General features: G+C 35.6%; 1 protein-coding gene across 5 annotated transcripts in view; it reads right to left on the minus strand.

Moving 5' to 3' along the window:
* The window catches only part of DOCK4 (dedicator of cytokinesis 4), a 233,550-nt gene that overhangs the window by 71,239 nt on the left and 147,619 nt on the right, over window positions 1-14,692 (minus strand). For all 5 annotated transcript variants that reach the window (XM_042018041.1, XM_042018044.1, XM_042018042.1 and 2 more), the window contains 9 exons: window positions 14,313-14,475; window positions 13,685-13,791; window positions 12,966-13,122; window positions 7,314-7,411; window positions 7,127-7,210; window positions 6,920-7,020; window positions 6,504-6,585; window positions 5,478-5,648; window positions 3,941-4,133 (listed from right to left, as the gene is read on the minus strand). In XM_042018041.1, coding sequence (XP_041873975.1) covers window positions 3,941-4,133; window positions 5,478-5,648; window positions 6,504-6,585; window positions 6,920-7,020; window positions 7,127-7,210; window positions 7,314-7,411; window positions 12,966-13,122; window positions 13,685-13,791; window positions 14,313-14,475 — 1,156 coding nt within the window. The remainder of the gene's footprint in view (window positions 1-3,940; window positions 4,134-5,477; window positions 5,649-6,503; window positions 6,586-6,919; window positions 7,021-7,126; window positions 7,211-7,313; window positions 7,412-12,965; window positions 13,123-13,684; window positions 13,792-14,312; window positions 14,476-14,692) is intronic.

A 14,692-nucleotide genomic window follows, 5' to 3' on the forward strand; every position in this document is an offset into this window, starting at 1 on the left:
TTTCTTTAGTCCAGTGTATTTTAAAGATTACTTTCAGAAAGATGATATTCATTTCAATTACTATATCTGAACAGATGGTCAAAGCTTCAGCCTGCTTGGAAAAACTGAACCTTTTAAACAAATAAACAGCATTCCCCTTGAACAGTAAGAAACATAGAAGTTGCTCTTGATTTTGGTAGTTTTATTTGACCTATTCAACTTATGTACCCTCATTTGGATGAAATACTGGACTTAAGGATGGCAGGAGAAGAAAATGCTTAAGCCAAAAAAGCAGCTATCACTGCAATTCCAAACCCAAACATATATGCCTGTTCTGTGGCTGCATGGACATGCCACTGTTCTCAGAACAGTTAGTAGGGAAACTAGCTCAAAATTTGTAGAGAGGAACCATTTTCAGTTGAAAGAAAAGAATTGCCAGTAGTGCAGAAGGAAAACACAGGCATGGCTCAGAAAGTCCTCTGGTGGCCTAAAATAAGGCATTGATCAAAAGCATAATTTGCAAAGACAGAATTTTTGTATGCAATGTGCATCTATCCATACCCCCACAGGTGTGTGTGTAGAAGCACATACCAAACAATGCCAAAGAATAGTACACTGCTGTGGAAGGCAAATTAAGCAACACTAACGAATCTGAAAAAGACTATGGAGTTCTTGAAAATAGTACTATGGATCAATGTATAAAACTGTTATGTTTTGAAAAGATCTACTCTTTTTTCGAACCTGTGTTAATATGTAAAGTTTAATGCATTTTAAGTAAACTGAATTCAGGATTTGTATCAACATTTTCAATAGTGATAGGCTTTTTGCATTTTTATAGCAATCAATTAGCTTGCAGTGATTACTGAGATATCTTATAAGTCTCATTAATGAGAAGGTTTGAGTCTTTTGAAAAACAATGGAATAAGAGAGAAATCATAATACCTAGCTTCTAGAATTAAGCCTCCTTATCAGTTGATGGTATCATTTCCTGAACTTGCTAATTAATTTTTTTCATTCCCATAGGAAGTCTAAGATATCACAACATATTTTACACAAGGCACTTCAAAGATACTCAATTATTCTTACTGATTGTGTCAGGTATTTTTCTCTGAATGACTACTGAAACAAAGTTTCCAACATGTACATTCTCCTGTAATATATAGAATGCAATTCTTAGATGAACTCATTCACAAAGACAGAATGAGGGACACAGGCAATCTCGGAAAGAAAACAAATAGATAATTATCATGTCTCTAATCCATTACCTGTGTGATTCAGTGCAATTAAGGAAAAAAAAATAAGAAAAGAAAAGGAATAAATTACATGTAAAATAATCACATTAAAATTAATATATGAAATCAAGCATCATCTTGGAATTTTTCCTAGCTTCATAATATAACTGATATATCTATATAGTGTAAATGGTCATAGAATTAAACCTCTCCTCTATTTGCCTTGAACAGTTTGCCTCACTAAAAGGAAGAGTCCTATGCAACTACCATTGCACAGAAGTCCAAATCCAATAATTTGGGAAAACCCAAAGTTTCTTGCCATGTAACAACAATTTTCATATGGTAAAGAGCTGCAGCACAGCTTATGAATTAGCTAAGATACAGGCTTTATCAATATGAGGTTTTCTTTTTTGTAGGATTTTACCTACTAAGACAATGTCTCTACTGCTAACTGACATGTTGTATCAGTGATGATTCCAAGAAAACTCATCCTTTTTGGAGGACAAAACCTAGACGTTCCACTTACACACCTCACATTTTCACAGCTATTGGATTTGCACAGCTATTGAATTAGCTCGAAGTAGTTCCCTTAGATTAAAAAACAGTTGGTGTTCTGCCAATTCCTGTTTAACCATGTCAAGAAGGACATGGTTCAAGATGTGTTTCTCTGTTATTGGCCCTAACTCTTCCCAGCAAAACAGATTTAACTCTTCCTCAAAGGAAGCTATAATAATATTTAACGCAAAAAAGAAAGAAAACAGGCATTCTAGACTACTGATGTATGGGAAATAACAAAGTTAGACGTTCTTCTGGTTACAGGCATATGTAGAACATCAGTTTGGACATTCTACAAGTATCAAGAGGGATGAGTCCAAAGACCAAAATACCCAGGAGGCTGGAAGAAAGGCCAAGAGGAAAGAAATACTGATGAACTTTATTGGCAGGAAAATTGTCATCTGTTTTTTTTTTAGACAGCCAGTGAAGTGTACAACAAAGATGCAGAGATAAATATAGAAAAATAAAAGTAAAGTAAGACCTTAATACCCACTAACTTCTCACAAGAGCTAGACATAACTGCTATTGACACCTTTTAACAACCCTGTCTGTAGCTGTTACTTATAGGAAAAGCTGAAGTTTAAAATTGTTGAAATAAGAAAGGGTTCAAAGCAAACTATACCAAAACCAAAATATACCATCTCCATTTCAAACACCCTATCTACACATGATCAGTAAATACAATATATAACTTGCATTCTCTAGAGAGGCAGGCAGAGATCACACACAACAAACATATCTGAAATTGTACTGAACATGTGTGCATGGGCACCTTAAATCAACCCATGCTTGCCTGTTGTTTCTGTTTTCAACAGATTCAAATATATCTCTGAATTTTAGTGAAAGAGTAGCTTTAGTGTCAGGTTGTTTCTGCAGCTATGGGAGCTAATGCATTAGTTGTTCAGGCCCTTGCAGCAGAAAATGTGTAAAACTCCCATGGCTCTACTTCAAAACTACTCTCACTTGTTTTGAAGTAAGCTCCAGATAACAGAAAATGTTATCTAAGAAGTATCCTCCTCATTTTCAGATGTTTAAATAAATAGTTATTTCCTCTGTTCCTTCTACTTCCAGCGCGTTAGCTAGCACGGTGGTTTGCAGCATTCATTATCTTCATCCTTAATATTGCTCCATGAATATGTCATCATCTAGCCAGAGACTGAAGGTCTGATCAATCAGCTGTAGGGAGAACTAACTGACCCTTCCAGAGGGGACGCTGGAGGGGCTCCCAAGGAAAAGGGTAAGCTGTTTTTTCAGCCAGAATGAAGCCAGTCGGCCAGGATGCAGTACTTCTTACCTGTTTCTTTCAGCTCATATTTATAAAGTAGGATCACTGAAAGCTTTTTTAAAAATATATGTTTAAAGAACTCTTCCTTTTTTTTGCAGTATCCCAAAGTATTTATGCATATCATGGTGGTTTTTGCAGAGCTTTCGTCATTGCAATGTGTTTACCTTGAATGCTTTAAATGGTAAAAGTTACTGCTCCTACTAAACTCCATCAGCCAATACCCAAGTAGCTCTCAGGCCTATCGGTGGGTAAATAAAGACTTACTAGAATTCTTTAAATATCTTTATTTTAATTATTTTATTTCAAAATTACTTCATCTCAAATTTAATACTTGGTTACTTCCATGAGTTTCACTTAGAATAGAAACCAAGAATGCTGGGCTCACCACCGTTGAGCAGTATTTTCTCCAGCACAGCAAATAACTATGCTGTTATATACTTTGTGCACCAGGCATCACTCACATTTGTGTAGCATTTTTATGCTACATTAAGAAATGGAGGATCCAAAGTGCTGAACTAGCAAGAGTTACAAAAACAAGAGTTAACAGATAAGTGAGTCTGTTTGCTGAACTGCCCCCAAAGAAGAAGAAAAAAGGAGAAAAATAGTTTTAGCAGTTTTTTCCTTGTAATTACTTAAAAAGTATAAGGCAAACTTCCTTAACCCACATATTGCCAGTAGATCAAAAAACCCCTATATTTTAAGAGTCTTTGCCTCTGAAAAACAAACCACTAAATTAAAAAAAACTGTATTCTTGTAAATGAGCAGCTTATACAGAGCAGTGTTTCAAGAATTGTTCCTTAGGAACACTATTCCTTTCATCACCTGCTGGCCCATGTACATAGCACACAATTCGAGCTCCTTATCTGCAGGCAGCCCAGAGTAACCTTACCTGGGTTAGTGTACAGGTGACTCTCTACAGTTTTCCCAATACTCTGCAGTTTAACAGCTTGAAGGGACTCATCACCATGCATGACTGTTGGCAAGCTGCCCAAAGCATCGTGAACCAAATTTGCCACTTCTCTCACATCAAAGAGCTTCAAAAGTTCCGAGTACACTGATGGGAATGAGCTGAGAAACACAGCCTAGAGGAACAGGGCAAAAATGGACAGTTAGAACAGTTCTGACAATTATAGAATTTAAATAACTACAGAAATTCAAGTAACTGTAGAAAAATGCCTGGTTTCAAGGGTAAGTAGCAGCTTTAAAAAGAGTCTTATTTTCAGAAGGAATAGCCTCACATTCATTAATGGACTCACACTTGTGACTATTTCCTTTAAGTAATATCTAATGATTAATTTCTCCCAGGACAAAGTGGAAGTTCAACTTAGAATAAAAATATTTATTCTTTAAATACAATTATGTCTCTGCAAGAGAATATTTTTAAAAGGATGGCAGAATCTAGCTGATATGATACCAAAAATATTTGTGTGGAGTTGTTTTGGTTTGCTTTGTTTTAAGGTAAGTAATGTAACAGTCTCTATATCTTCCATTTTTCAAATAATGAACATTTTTATTTTGGAGTGAGGCAGCACTGGTAGTCTTGGTTCCCTTCAGCAATCTTTAAATAGGGTTAAAAAGTCATTGATGAATATGAAAACAAAACACTGTAAAAGTAAGGAGGACAACGCCAGAGAAAAGAAGCTGAAACTGTCATTCCCTTCTTTTTCTCTAAATCCTGCTGATTGTGAAAAGCTACTTGCACACTCACACTGGTGGCAGAACAGGCTTAGTTAAAAATACTGAAAAAGAATTCTTAATGTGGTTGTTTGTATCATTTTGTTGTCTTTTGACTCCAGCTGCTTACATGATATGAAATGGAATAACTACCTCTCTACTCTGTTCTCTCTGATTTGCTATTTTCTTGGCAGAACAGTTTTCTAAAGCGATTTGGAAAATATTAATTCTTAACAGGATCTTAACCACCTTTGGTTACAGAAACAGGGGAAGAGGACAGTATATTCATGAGCACTTAATGTAGAGAGCTGTCTCCTGTGTGTTTTGCCTCTACACTTTAGCACTAGCCCATTTTTGTAGTCTCAAATGAAATAAGATATCATCTGAGTATTAAACCATATGGTTCATCAAGACCCAAAAATTTTCTGTAAAGCATGAAAAATCTGATAGTAGTCTTTTGTATGGCTCAAATTCTTCAGTGTCAGTGTGGCTAAACTAAGCAGTAAAAAGTCCAAAACAGAAAAATTGCTTTATTTGTATCCATCAATATAATTATTAAAATTCAAAATAAAATATCAGATTTAGCATTATCTATTCCAAGCATATTTAGAAAGTGCTGGTATGAAAATTTCACACTGTAGGATAGAGAGTTGAAAATGCCACTTCGTACTAGCAAAAATACATTTTCTTTCTGAACAGGCATACATTTTTTATACTGGATGTGGAAAATGCCAACAAGCAAGAAAACTTACTTGTAGCTGGGATAAAGCACTAGTTCCTTTGCTCTCTTGAGACAGGAAGAAGCGTACTGACATAAGGAGCTCTTGAATACAGCAGCGAAATTCCTCCTCATTTTGTCCACCAGTAGCAATAGAGAATAATCTTCGAGATTGAACTATGTATTTAAAGATATACTCCTGTGCCTATAAATGCCAAAATGAGAGATAACTCACAAAAATGAATGTGCTCATCTCCAAACAGAACACATGCAATGATTACATCATTCAAATAAAGAAAAGACTCTGAAACAGGACCCCATTACTTAATTTTGGCAAATCTTTCTGCTGAAACACTAACAACATTTTAATAAAAAAAACAAAACCAAACAAGCAAAAACTTCACATCACTCTCTCCTCCCCCCTCAAAAAAAAGCGCTTAAGTTGCAAAACTGTTGGAATGCAAATTCAATATACAGCCCTCTCTCATTAGCAAGACACCAAAGTTCACAGCAGCATAGAAAATAACAGAGAATAGAAAACATAGAAAATAATAGGGAACCACACTGATATTTTATTTCCAAACTGTAGCACCTGTCCCAAATGGGATTATTGTGTTGTATAACTCAGCCTGATGGCACACTGTGCTCTTCTGATGATACAAACTGGGCAACAAGAACAACCACAACCACCAAAATCAGTAGAATTCCCTAGTATGGGGAATTCTAGTGGGGACCATTAGGTCAGTATGCATGTCTGCCATTTAGATTCATGCAATGGATGTTAATATCACCATTGTAATCTATATTTGATTCCTTTGCCACATTCAGTAAGGAACACAGAGCTCCAGAGACTAACGGTAGTGAGCCTCAATGGTCAACTTACTGACAAGAGAGAATAATGAATAAACTGATTGTACTGAAAGTCTGCAGCTCCCTAGAATTAGTACTTCTGTTCCATCATTTATATATATTCTGCCTCATTCCCTAAGTTAAACCTGTGGGTACTGTATGTATGAATACATCATTCAAATATATACTTGTCTTCAACAATTTTTATTACCTTTAGTACTTCCTGTATGTGATCATGAAGCTCCACCTCAGTGACTCGATCAATATGCCACTTCAGTACTTTTATAAGATCTCTAAAATAGCACATCAGAAAGTATTACAACACAGAAGTGGGAGAAGGGTTAACTTTGCACATAAAATGCAAACCAATAGCTGTCATATGAGAAACACTGGCAAAATAAAAAATATATCACTGGATTTCACTGATGACCTCAGGCCCAATATTACACGTAGTTTTCAGTCTGCTGAAGGGCACCTAGCAGATCACTGATCAATGGGCAATAATACCAGCATTAAAGATGCAGTAGAATGATTTTAACAGGGAAACACCCTTTCCTTAATGATTGATTCTCTTTGTTTAGTAGTAACTGTCAATATTAAATCAGAGAGAAAAAGTACAGACTTCACCTGTACGCAAGTGCTCCTGCAAAATGACTTTCAATGTAAGTGTCCATTACTGGCTTAAAGTGGTGAAACTTGCTGTCCTGCAGCAAATTTATTATGTGAACCTAAATGTGAGAGAAAAAACAAACAAACAAAAAACAACACAACATTTTTTAAAAATTTTACTTAGTTTTTAACTAGTGTTAAGCATCATCACAAAATGAAACTTACCAAGCAATCAAATACTTTTGATCCATATTTTTGAGAATTTTCATCTAAAATCCCAAATAAAGTGTCTAGTGTATCTTGAAGAAACTGATGGGAGAGAATATGAGACAGTGTTATTAAAAAGATATTTCTGTGACATGGAAATACATTATTTCCCTCATATTATCTACAAGTATAAAAAGGTATATACCTTCACTATTTCTGAACCATCTATTTCTTTTAATTTTGAGAGGCACCCTGCAATTTTGTCTGGGTGGGTTCTCCACTTCAGAAGGTCAAGCATATCTCCTGCAAAAACAAAATGCAAGATTGAAGTTGGAGGCAAAGCAGCATTTCAGATTTTAAACTTTATTATTACAGTCCACTCAGCAAAATTTGGCATCATCAAAACAAAGGAAAACACCTCCAGATTTGCTATAATATGATCTTCCCAACAGCATATTTTCATTCCATTCTGTAATTGCTCCACTAATACAAACATAAGAATGTGGTACTGGGTCACAAAAGTCAGTCTCCTGTGGCAATTCTATCAGGAAATTTCATTCAGACACTATCTTAAGAAAAGCAACTATTTTGCCCTCACTCATCCCATTGAAGGATGCCTTCCAGAGTTACTCTCTGAAAGCTAGAAACAATCTCCTAATTAATAGCTTGAATATATTTGAAATACTCATGTTCCTATGTCTTTTTAGAGAATAAACACGATGCCTCTAAGATCCTGCTTTATTAATAAGCAAAACAATATCTTCTGGAAAACGAACTATTCTGAGCTGAAAGATGTCTGAGTGTGTCCAAACTCTCTCTGGCTTTAATTCATTCTCCTTCAGCCTTCTTAACCAAAATGATAACTACATTACAGATAAGATTACATCATTGTTTCCTACATCATTAGCAAGTTTATATGTCTGTTGTAAACACCTGACATATATGTTCTAGAATTTGAGGGTCTTTTAGATAGACATATTTATGTCACCAATACGATGCTTCTCCTGTTTAATACTATTCAGCTCCCTGGGTACAGCAGAATCCTCAGGAGTCTCCATTAGTGTATCCTGCCTTTTCTACCATTAGATTCAATCTAATTTCTATTCTTTCTTATTAATTATTTAAATCAAAGTTACAATGCTTTTCTGTGTCATATTTTGATTTTGTCCCTCTCAAGTGATGAGACCTTCCAACAACATATTAGCAGAAAATTATCTCAGATTTTAGTAAAGTTACTCTCATCTCTACACCCTTCCCATCCCTTAAAGCAGAGAGAAATCCCAGAGATTTCTTCAGATCTAGTAGTATTTTCTTTCTACTCAGGAAAGTCCTTCTACTCCTTCTACTCCATTTTAGCTTTTATTTGCCCATTTGAAAATTCTTATTTCTAATCTACATGTTTTCCCATGCAGTGTATTATTGAACTGCTGCATTTCCTCTTGATAACAAATAAAAAACATTTTGAAAAGAAAGATTAAGTAGTTTATTCTGGCATGATTTGTCTTTGATAAACTTATCTTACAGAATTTCCGAATTAGTTACATGTTGATTTTTCATCCATGATTTCCTGTAAATACTTGCATAAAATTCATCAGGGAAGGATTGCCCAATTAACATATCTGCCCTTCCACCTGTCTTAAAGGTAAGTTCTACATTTAGTAGTCTTTGGACATATGTTACTGCTTCACAGATGTACTAAAAAACCCACCTTGCTAAAAGATTGAGAATTTCTTGTTCCATACCATTCAATACCCTAAAATAGTTTTGCAAACTTGGCTTGGCTTTTCAGCAGTTTTTCCTTGCTGAACTTGGACACATCTGCAGTGCTCCTTTCAAGTTGTATTTAGTAAAAGAGACACATATTTTTGAACTGTTGAATTAAATAAATCCCAAAGCTTTTTTATATTCAAGTTTACTACTTTTACGCTTCACTGACCAGCTTTTCAGAAATTCTCAGTGCCTAGTGGTTTGAAGCAGAAAACCTTAATCACCATCCAACCCTTCCATCAGTTTAAGCTGCACTACAGTCTAGTTGATCATTGCCCAGCATTGTGTTAGAAGGAGTCAGTGCTTCTGAAGTGTTCTCAGCAGTTATTAAACTAAGAAGTTAATAGCAAGTTTTCCTCTCAGTTCAGCATCTCTGGCTGCTTTCTACCACAGACTGTTTTCACACTCAAGTAATACTTGAACAGCACCCATCTTTGTGTCATCTCTTTCCTGGTGTGGTCCAGGGAAGTTCCTCTATCCCACAAAAAATGAAGTAATATTTTTTACTTTATTAACATTAAATAAGTCTCCACCTATATTCAAATTTTGCCACAGGTGTTAATGGCAAACAACCAACATAAGACTCCACAATATTTTGCTGCCTTGATTGCTTTTGATGGGCATAAATTGTTTTGATGCATTTATGCATTATATTTTTGTTTTGCTTCAAGCTGTGCTGGCATGGAAAAAAGAGATCCTTGAGTTATACTGAGTGACAGAGAGTCCCACACATGCATCAAAGACACATTCCAAAGATCAAGGACAAATGATAGGTCTTATTATTCTTTCTGTCAGGAATTTTTAAGAAACAAGATTTACAAATCCAATGAACTACATTTGTCTTTTGGATAATTAAATGTACTTCTACACTCTAAGCCTCAGCTCAAGCTGACGAGTAGCGAGACTAGCTGAAGCTGTCAGCTCAGAGCACGAAAAACACTTCTGTACAGGTTTGCTGGAGGAACTTGGTGGAAAATAGTTGACACTCAATATTAGGGATTTGTTGGGGGATTTAAAGAGAAAAAGAAAGCAAATGTAAGACACTCACTTCAAAGGACTTATTTCAAGGGAAGTGCTAAGGAGGAAAGACATTCTAAGATAACATTAGTGAATAGCCCAAGCATAAATGACATGAATAGAAAATCTGACATGTGAATCACAAGGGGAACAGAAAGCAGTGTGTCATGTAGTAAGAGACATGAGAATATAAAATTGTCCCCAGAAATAGGCCCACTAGGAAGTCATAGTTTTGGAAAGCAGAAAAAGTCACTGCTGATGATTAATTTTGCTGAAGAATAAAAATATTTCCAAGGCATCATCTTATTAAATTAAGGCCTGTATATCTAAAATAGACTACACCTGACCTATTATCCCTACCAAATAAAATACACCCCTTCTCAAAGTACGTAATTTAAATCCAAAGACCCAGCTTTAATGAAAGGTTTAGGATCACGTTTAAGGAAGTGGTTTGGGATGATTTTCCATCTCTCTTATATAAGTCCTGAGACATCAAAAATTGGTTTGTTGTGACACTACTACACTTCAGGAGGAAAAAACTGAATTCCATAACTGGCGGTCAGCATGTCTCTTCCATCAGGCTGCTTCTGTGGTCACCAACAGTTCCTCCAAACTGGGGTTCCTCAGAAAGCTGCCCAGTGCTACTTTTGTTTTCTTGATTCATTGGTTTGATTTTTTTTTAAATGCAGCTAGAAGGACTACACCTCTGCCATGCTATATGGCGTGTTGCTCTGCTGCTGACCAGGGATGCATCGATCAGTGCTGAGAAATGAGTGGATGCCAATAGCTAAACTATTCAGACTTACTGGAAGGATCCTGACTCTCTTGCAGCCAGAGATGCCTCCTATATGTCAAAACTAAGACCGTTTTGATAACTACTCAGTAGAAAAATACTATGTTCTCTCTCGCTCTTTTGGGGTGTTGTAGAGTAATGAAAAATAACTACCCATCTGAGAATATAATAGATAAATGCTAGTATACTTTTTGCTAATATTAACTGATTAACTATCCAGGATCAAAGGAAAAGTGAAGGAAAAATTAACCAGTAGAAAGATTAAAAAAGGACGCGTTCTTAGCCATGATGAACGCGCAGACTCCCCTGGTTAGAAGGTCTCTAAAAATTGTCTGGAAATAATCCTAATAACCCCTCCAAAGTACCCAGGGTAAGGAAGTTGTGGATCCCAACAACTAGGAGTCAGCCGCCATCCCCCAGCCCCCATAATTTTAATATGCATGAGAGCTGATGGCATGTGGGAACAATCAATGAGAGAATGACAGCTGAGTAAAATCTCCCAGCAAGCGAGTAAAGCTGCAGCCTAATTCAGTTCCACCCTTTACAAGTCTGGGTTTGGGGTCCTTCCCCACCCCATAGCCAGACAACAGAATAATTTTCAATTCGTTTTTAGACTGGACATTGTTGTTTGTAAACAACAGGTGAATCTCTGAGGCATTCAGAAAAATCTCCAAACTTAAAAACAAATTCAAAAAAAACCAGCAATTTTCAAAAATACCAATACAAATATTTACTAAAAAAAATTAAATACACAGATCTTTTTAATCCTGTATTTTTTAATACATAAGCTACATTCTCTCAGGGATAACTGAAGTAATGCTCACATGACCAAATATCCACATGCTTTGCTCTATGTTCATTTTCTGAGCATGCAATAGATTTTGGCAAATTTTTGTTTAAAAGAATGGGGATTTGGAAACTCACCAAGATGAACTTCCCAAAGAAGATCCTTGGAGAAAATATGAGCCTGTCTATTGAAAATATTTCCACCCTCTGAAGTACTGCTGAAATAATTGTTAACTCTTTCAGAGCTGAAAAGGGGATCAATATTATTCAGATATTCTACACCCTCTTACTCAGAATATGGTTAAAAAAAAAAGGAGGAAATTTTATGCCCTACGTCATACATCTATTTACATTAATTACAAAATAAATCCTGTACTGTAAACAAAAATTAGTATTAGAACCCCAGACAACAGGGCAACTATTTATCAGTGAGACACTTAAGTTCCAGGCAGCACTTTTATGCATGTGTAAGTACTAGTAGATTCATGTAATTTCCTAAATCAAGGCCTTTAACTGAAGCAAATTTAGTCTCCGATTCCCTATTAGCTACCTTTGGGAAAATCTTTCATTGGGCAACTTTCATTACGAAGGTAATTGCTACAACAATACAAAAAGGGTGTGCACAGGGAAACAAACCACTTACTGTTTGCACACAGTTCTATCTTGGACACTTGCTATTAAAGGGTGAAACATAAGAGGATTATTTCAATTTAAAAAGCTGCTCTAGTTTATGTTCTATAACCAATCTGCAAGCAGTTAGCAATTTTATCATCATACACAGAAGATGGGTAAAGTCAGAGATATTCACACACATGAGAGAGCAAAGCAATAAGACAAAATTGTGGTTCTATCAAAGAATGGTAAGAAACACATTACCAAGCAAAAGCACAATAATTAAGAAATTTTTTGAAAACTGTTCCACAGTTTTTTGTTTTAGTTACAAACTGTAATTATTATGGCAGGTAAACAAGAACCGTAAGAACTTTATACAGAATACTGGTTAAGAATTTTACACAGAGCACTGCTAGAGAGTGTAAACACATGTATTTATACCTGCTGCTCCTTATAGCCAGTGTAAAAGATTGCTTTAAGTAGTAGTAAATGTTTGTTGAAGAGAAACAAAAAGCAATATATGCCTAATTAGAAACTAACTGCTAACAGCCTAAAGCTGACAGTAAGTAGTTAATAAAAACTGTACAACAAACAGATTAAGAGGTTTTGTAAAGCAGCTGGGTTTTCATAGCTGATTCCAGAAGTGCTGCATTTGATTCCAATATAATGGTCATCTAAAAAGCATTCTTGAACTACTTAAAAACAGTGGTTTATCATGATGCATCTGTTTCCATCTGGATATAAAAAAATTATGAAGAAAACCAGTTTATAAAAGAGATAGAACATAAGCTATTTCTGAGTACACCCATGCTTGCTTGGCATGGAAAAGACTAGTTATCACACTCATTTCAACTCATGTTTTAAATAATCAACATATCCTACCATTTTGTGTGAGTTTAGTGGAGCAGAGAAAGGATGTAATCCAGAAGGACTCTTTAGTGGTTTTTACTGCCTGGCTGTTGTTTCCTAGGGATATTCCCTTTGAAAAGGGGAGTTTGAGGTAGCGACCAGAATCCTGAAGGTTTGCATTTTCTTCACACTGTGAAAACAAACCAGTGAAAATGACTGTACTGCACAAAACAATTGACCAAATCTCTAAATTATATGAATCATTGTTTCTCTGCCAGAAACTGAAGAATTTCCACTATGCCTGTTGCAACTTTGGTTTTTGAACATAGCATCATATATTGGCATTGAAATCTAACACATTTGCACAGGTTACATTAAATGAATAGCTACAAATTTTCATGTTGAAATCTAAACTTTATCAGGGAGCATATAAAATCCTCTGAACAAAGAGACAACCCTTATATGTGGAAAGAGAATTCCACAAAGTTAAAATAACTTCCCTTTTGAAATTCATAATAACACAATGTGATATAATAGTAAGACTTAGGAAAACCAGTGCACTGAAACACATACCTCGATTCAATTGCAGTTTATATCAGGAAGGTGAATATTAAACAATCAGCAATGGATATGTTAATGGTGACAAGGTTACCACTCATTTGATAATCAATACAGACTTTCTCAATGCCTCTGGGCATTTAAAGTATGTTCCAGAGGAATCATTACAGCTAATGACTGCTAATTCAAATTACCTTGTGTACAATTAGTTCATGGGTTCCATCTGGCAGAGTCCTCCCATTTTCCTGCATCAGGGGCACGAAAGAAAAGCCAAACAACTTCTTCTCCCCCTTTTCTTTTGCTGAAATGCATATATAAATAGCAGCACTCAAAGATAATAGTATACATTTTAGACAAAATAAACATATATAATGCAACATAAGGAAGTATACTGGAGCTGCAGCTAGTCAGATGAAGATTATCTTGAATTGCTGTTCCAGTTTGTACATTGTCTCCTGTAATGTTCTTTTTTATCTCACTTTAAATCAGAAGGGAGTATTCTGAAATAACTTAGTATATATTAACAACAAATAATGTAAGCCACCAAATATGCAATCTTAGCAACATACAGAAGTTTATCCCCCTCTGTGAAACCTGTTTCTCATAACTTGGAATGCAGAATGTGGAACCAGCCATCAATTTTTACCTCAAAATCATCTCTAAAATGTTTCAGAATGTTTTAAAAAGTTTAGAATTTCGTAAGTAAAAAAGCATTACAGAGAAAGTTCATGCAGCTGTCTTTTTCCCGAGGTGTTATGGAAACTCTTCTGCTGACTACAGCTGTGACAGGGAAGACTAGCAGAAGTCATGAGCACCACTTACTGGAACAGTGCCGGAATTCACAGCGGATGTGAGCTCCTCTGAACTTATCCACAGGAATGGGAAGTTTCAGCAGCTCAGCCCATCTGGGGCCATTGTTATGATAAAGCACAAAAGAATGGTACTCGCTGGCTGGTGGCTCTCCAGAGCCAAATGAGATGAAATCCTAATGAAGAAAAAATATGATTAAGGATAGATTAGTTCACTGGTGAAATGTCATCAAGGACTGCTCTTCCAAGGACAACTATTTAATGTCTACATTCATATCATAAATGCCAAATGTAGTACGATGTTCAATATCTTATAACCCTCAAAAACAGTAGCACTTTTTTAATATTTGCAATTAGAAGATAAGAAATGGCAAAAATCATTCACAAAATTTA

Source organism: Corvus kubaryi, unplaced genomic scaffold (genome assembly GCF_017639235.1).
Source record: "Corvus kubaryi isolate FWS band 111438036 unplaced genomic scaffold, C.kubaryi_AGA036_p1.0 137, whole genome shotgun sequence".
Lineage (NCBI taxonomy): Eukaryota > Metazoa > Chordata > Aves > Passeriformes > Corvidae > Corvus > Corvus kubaryi.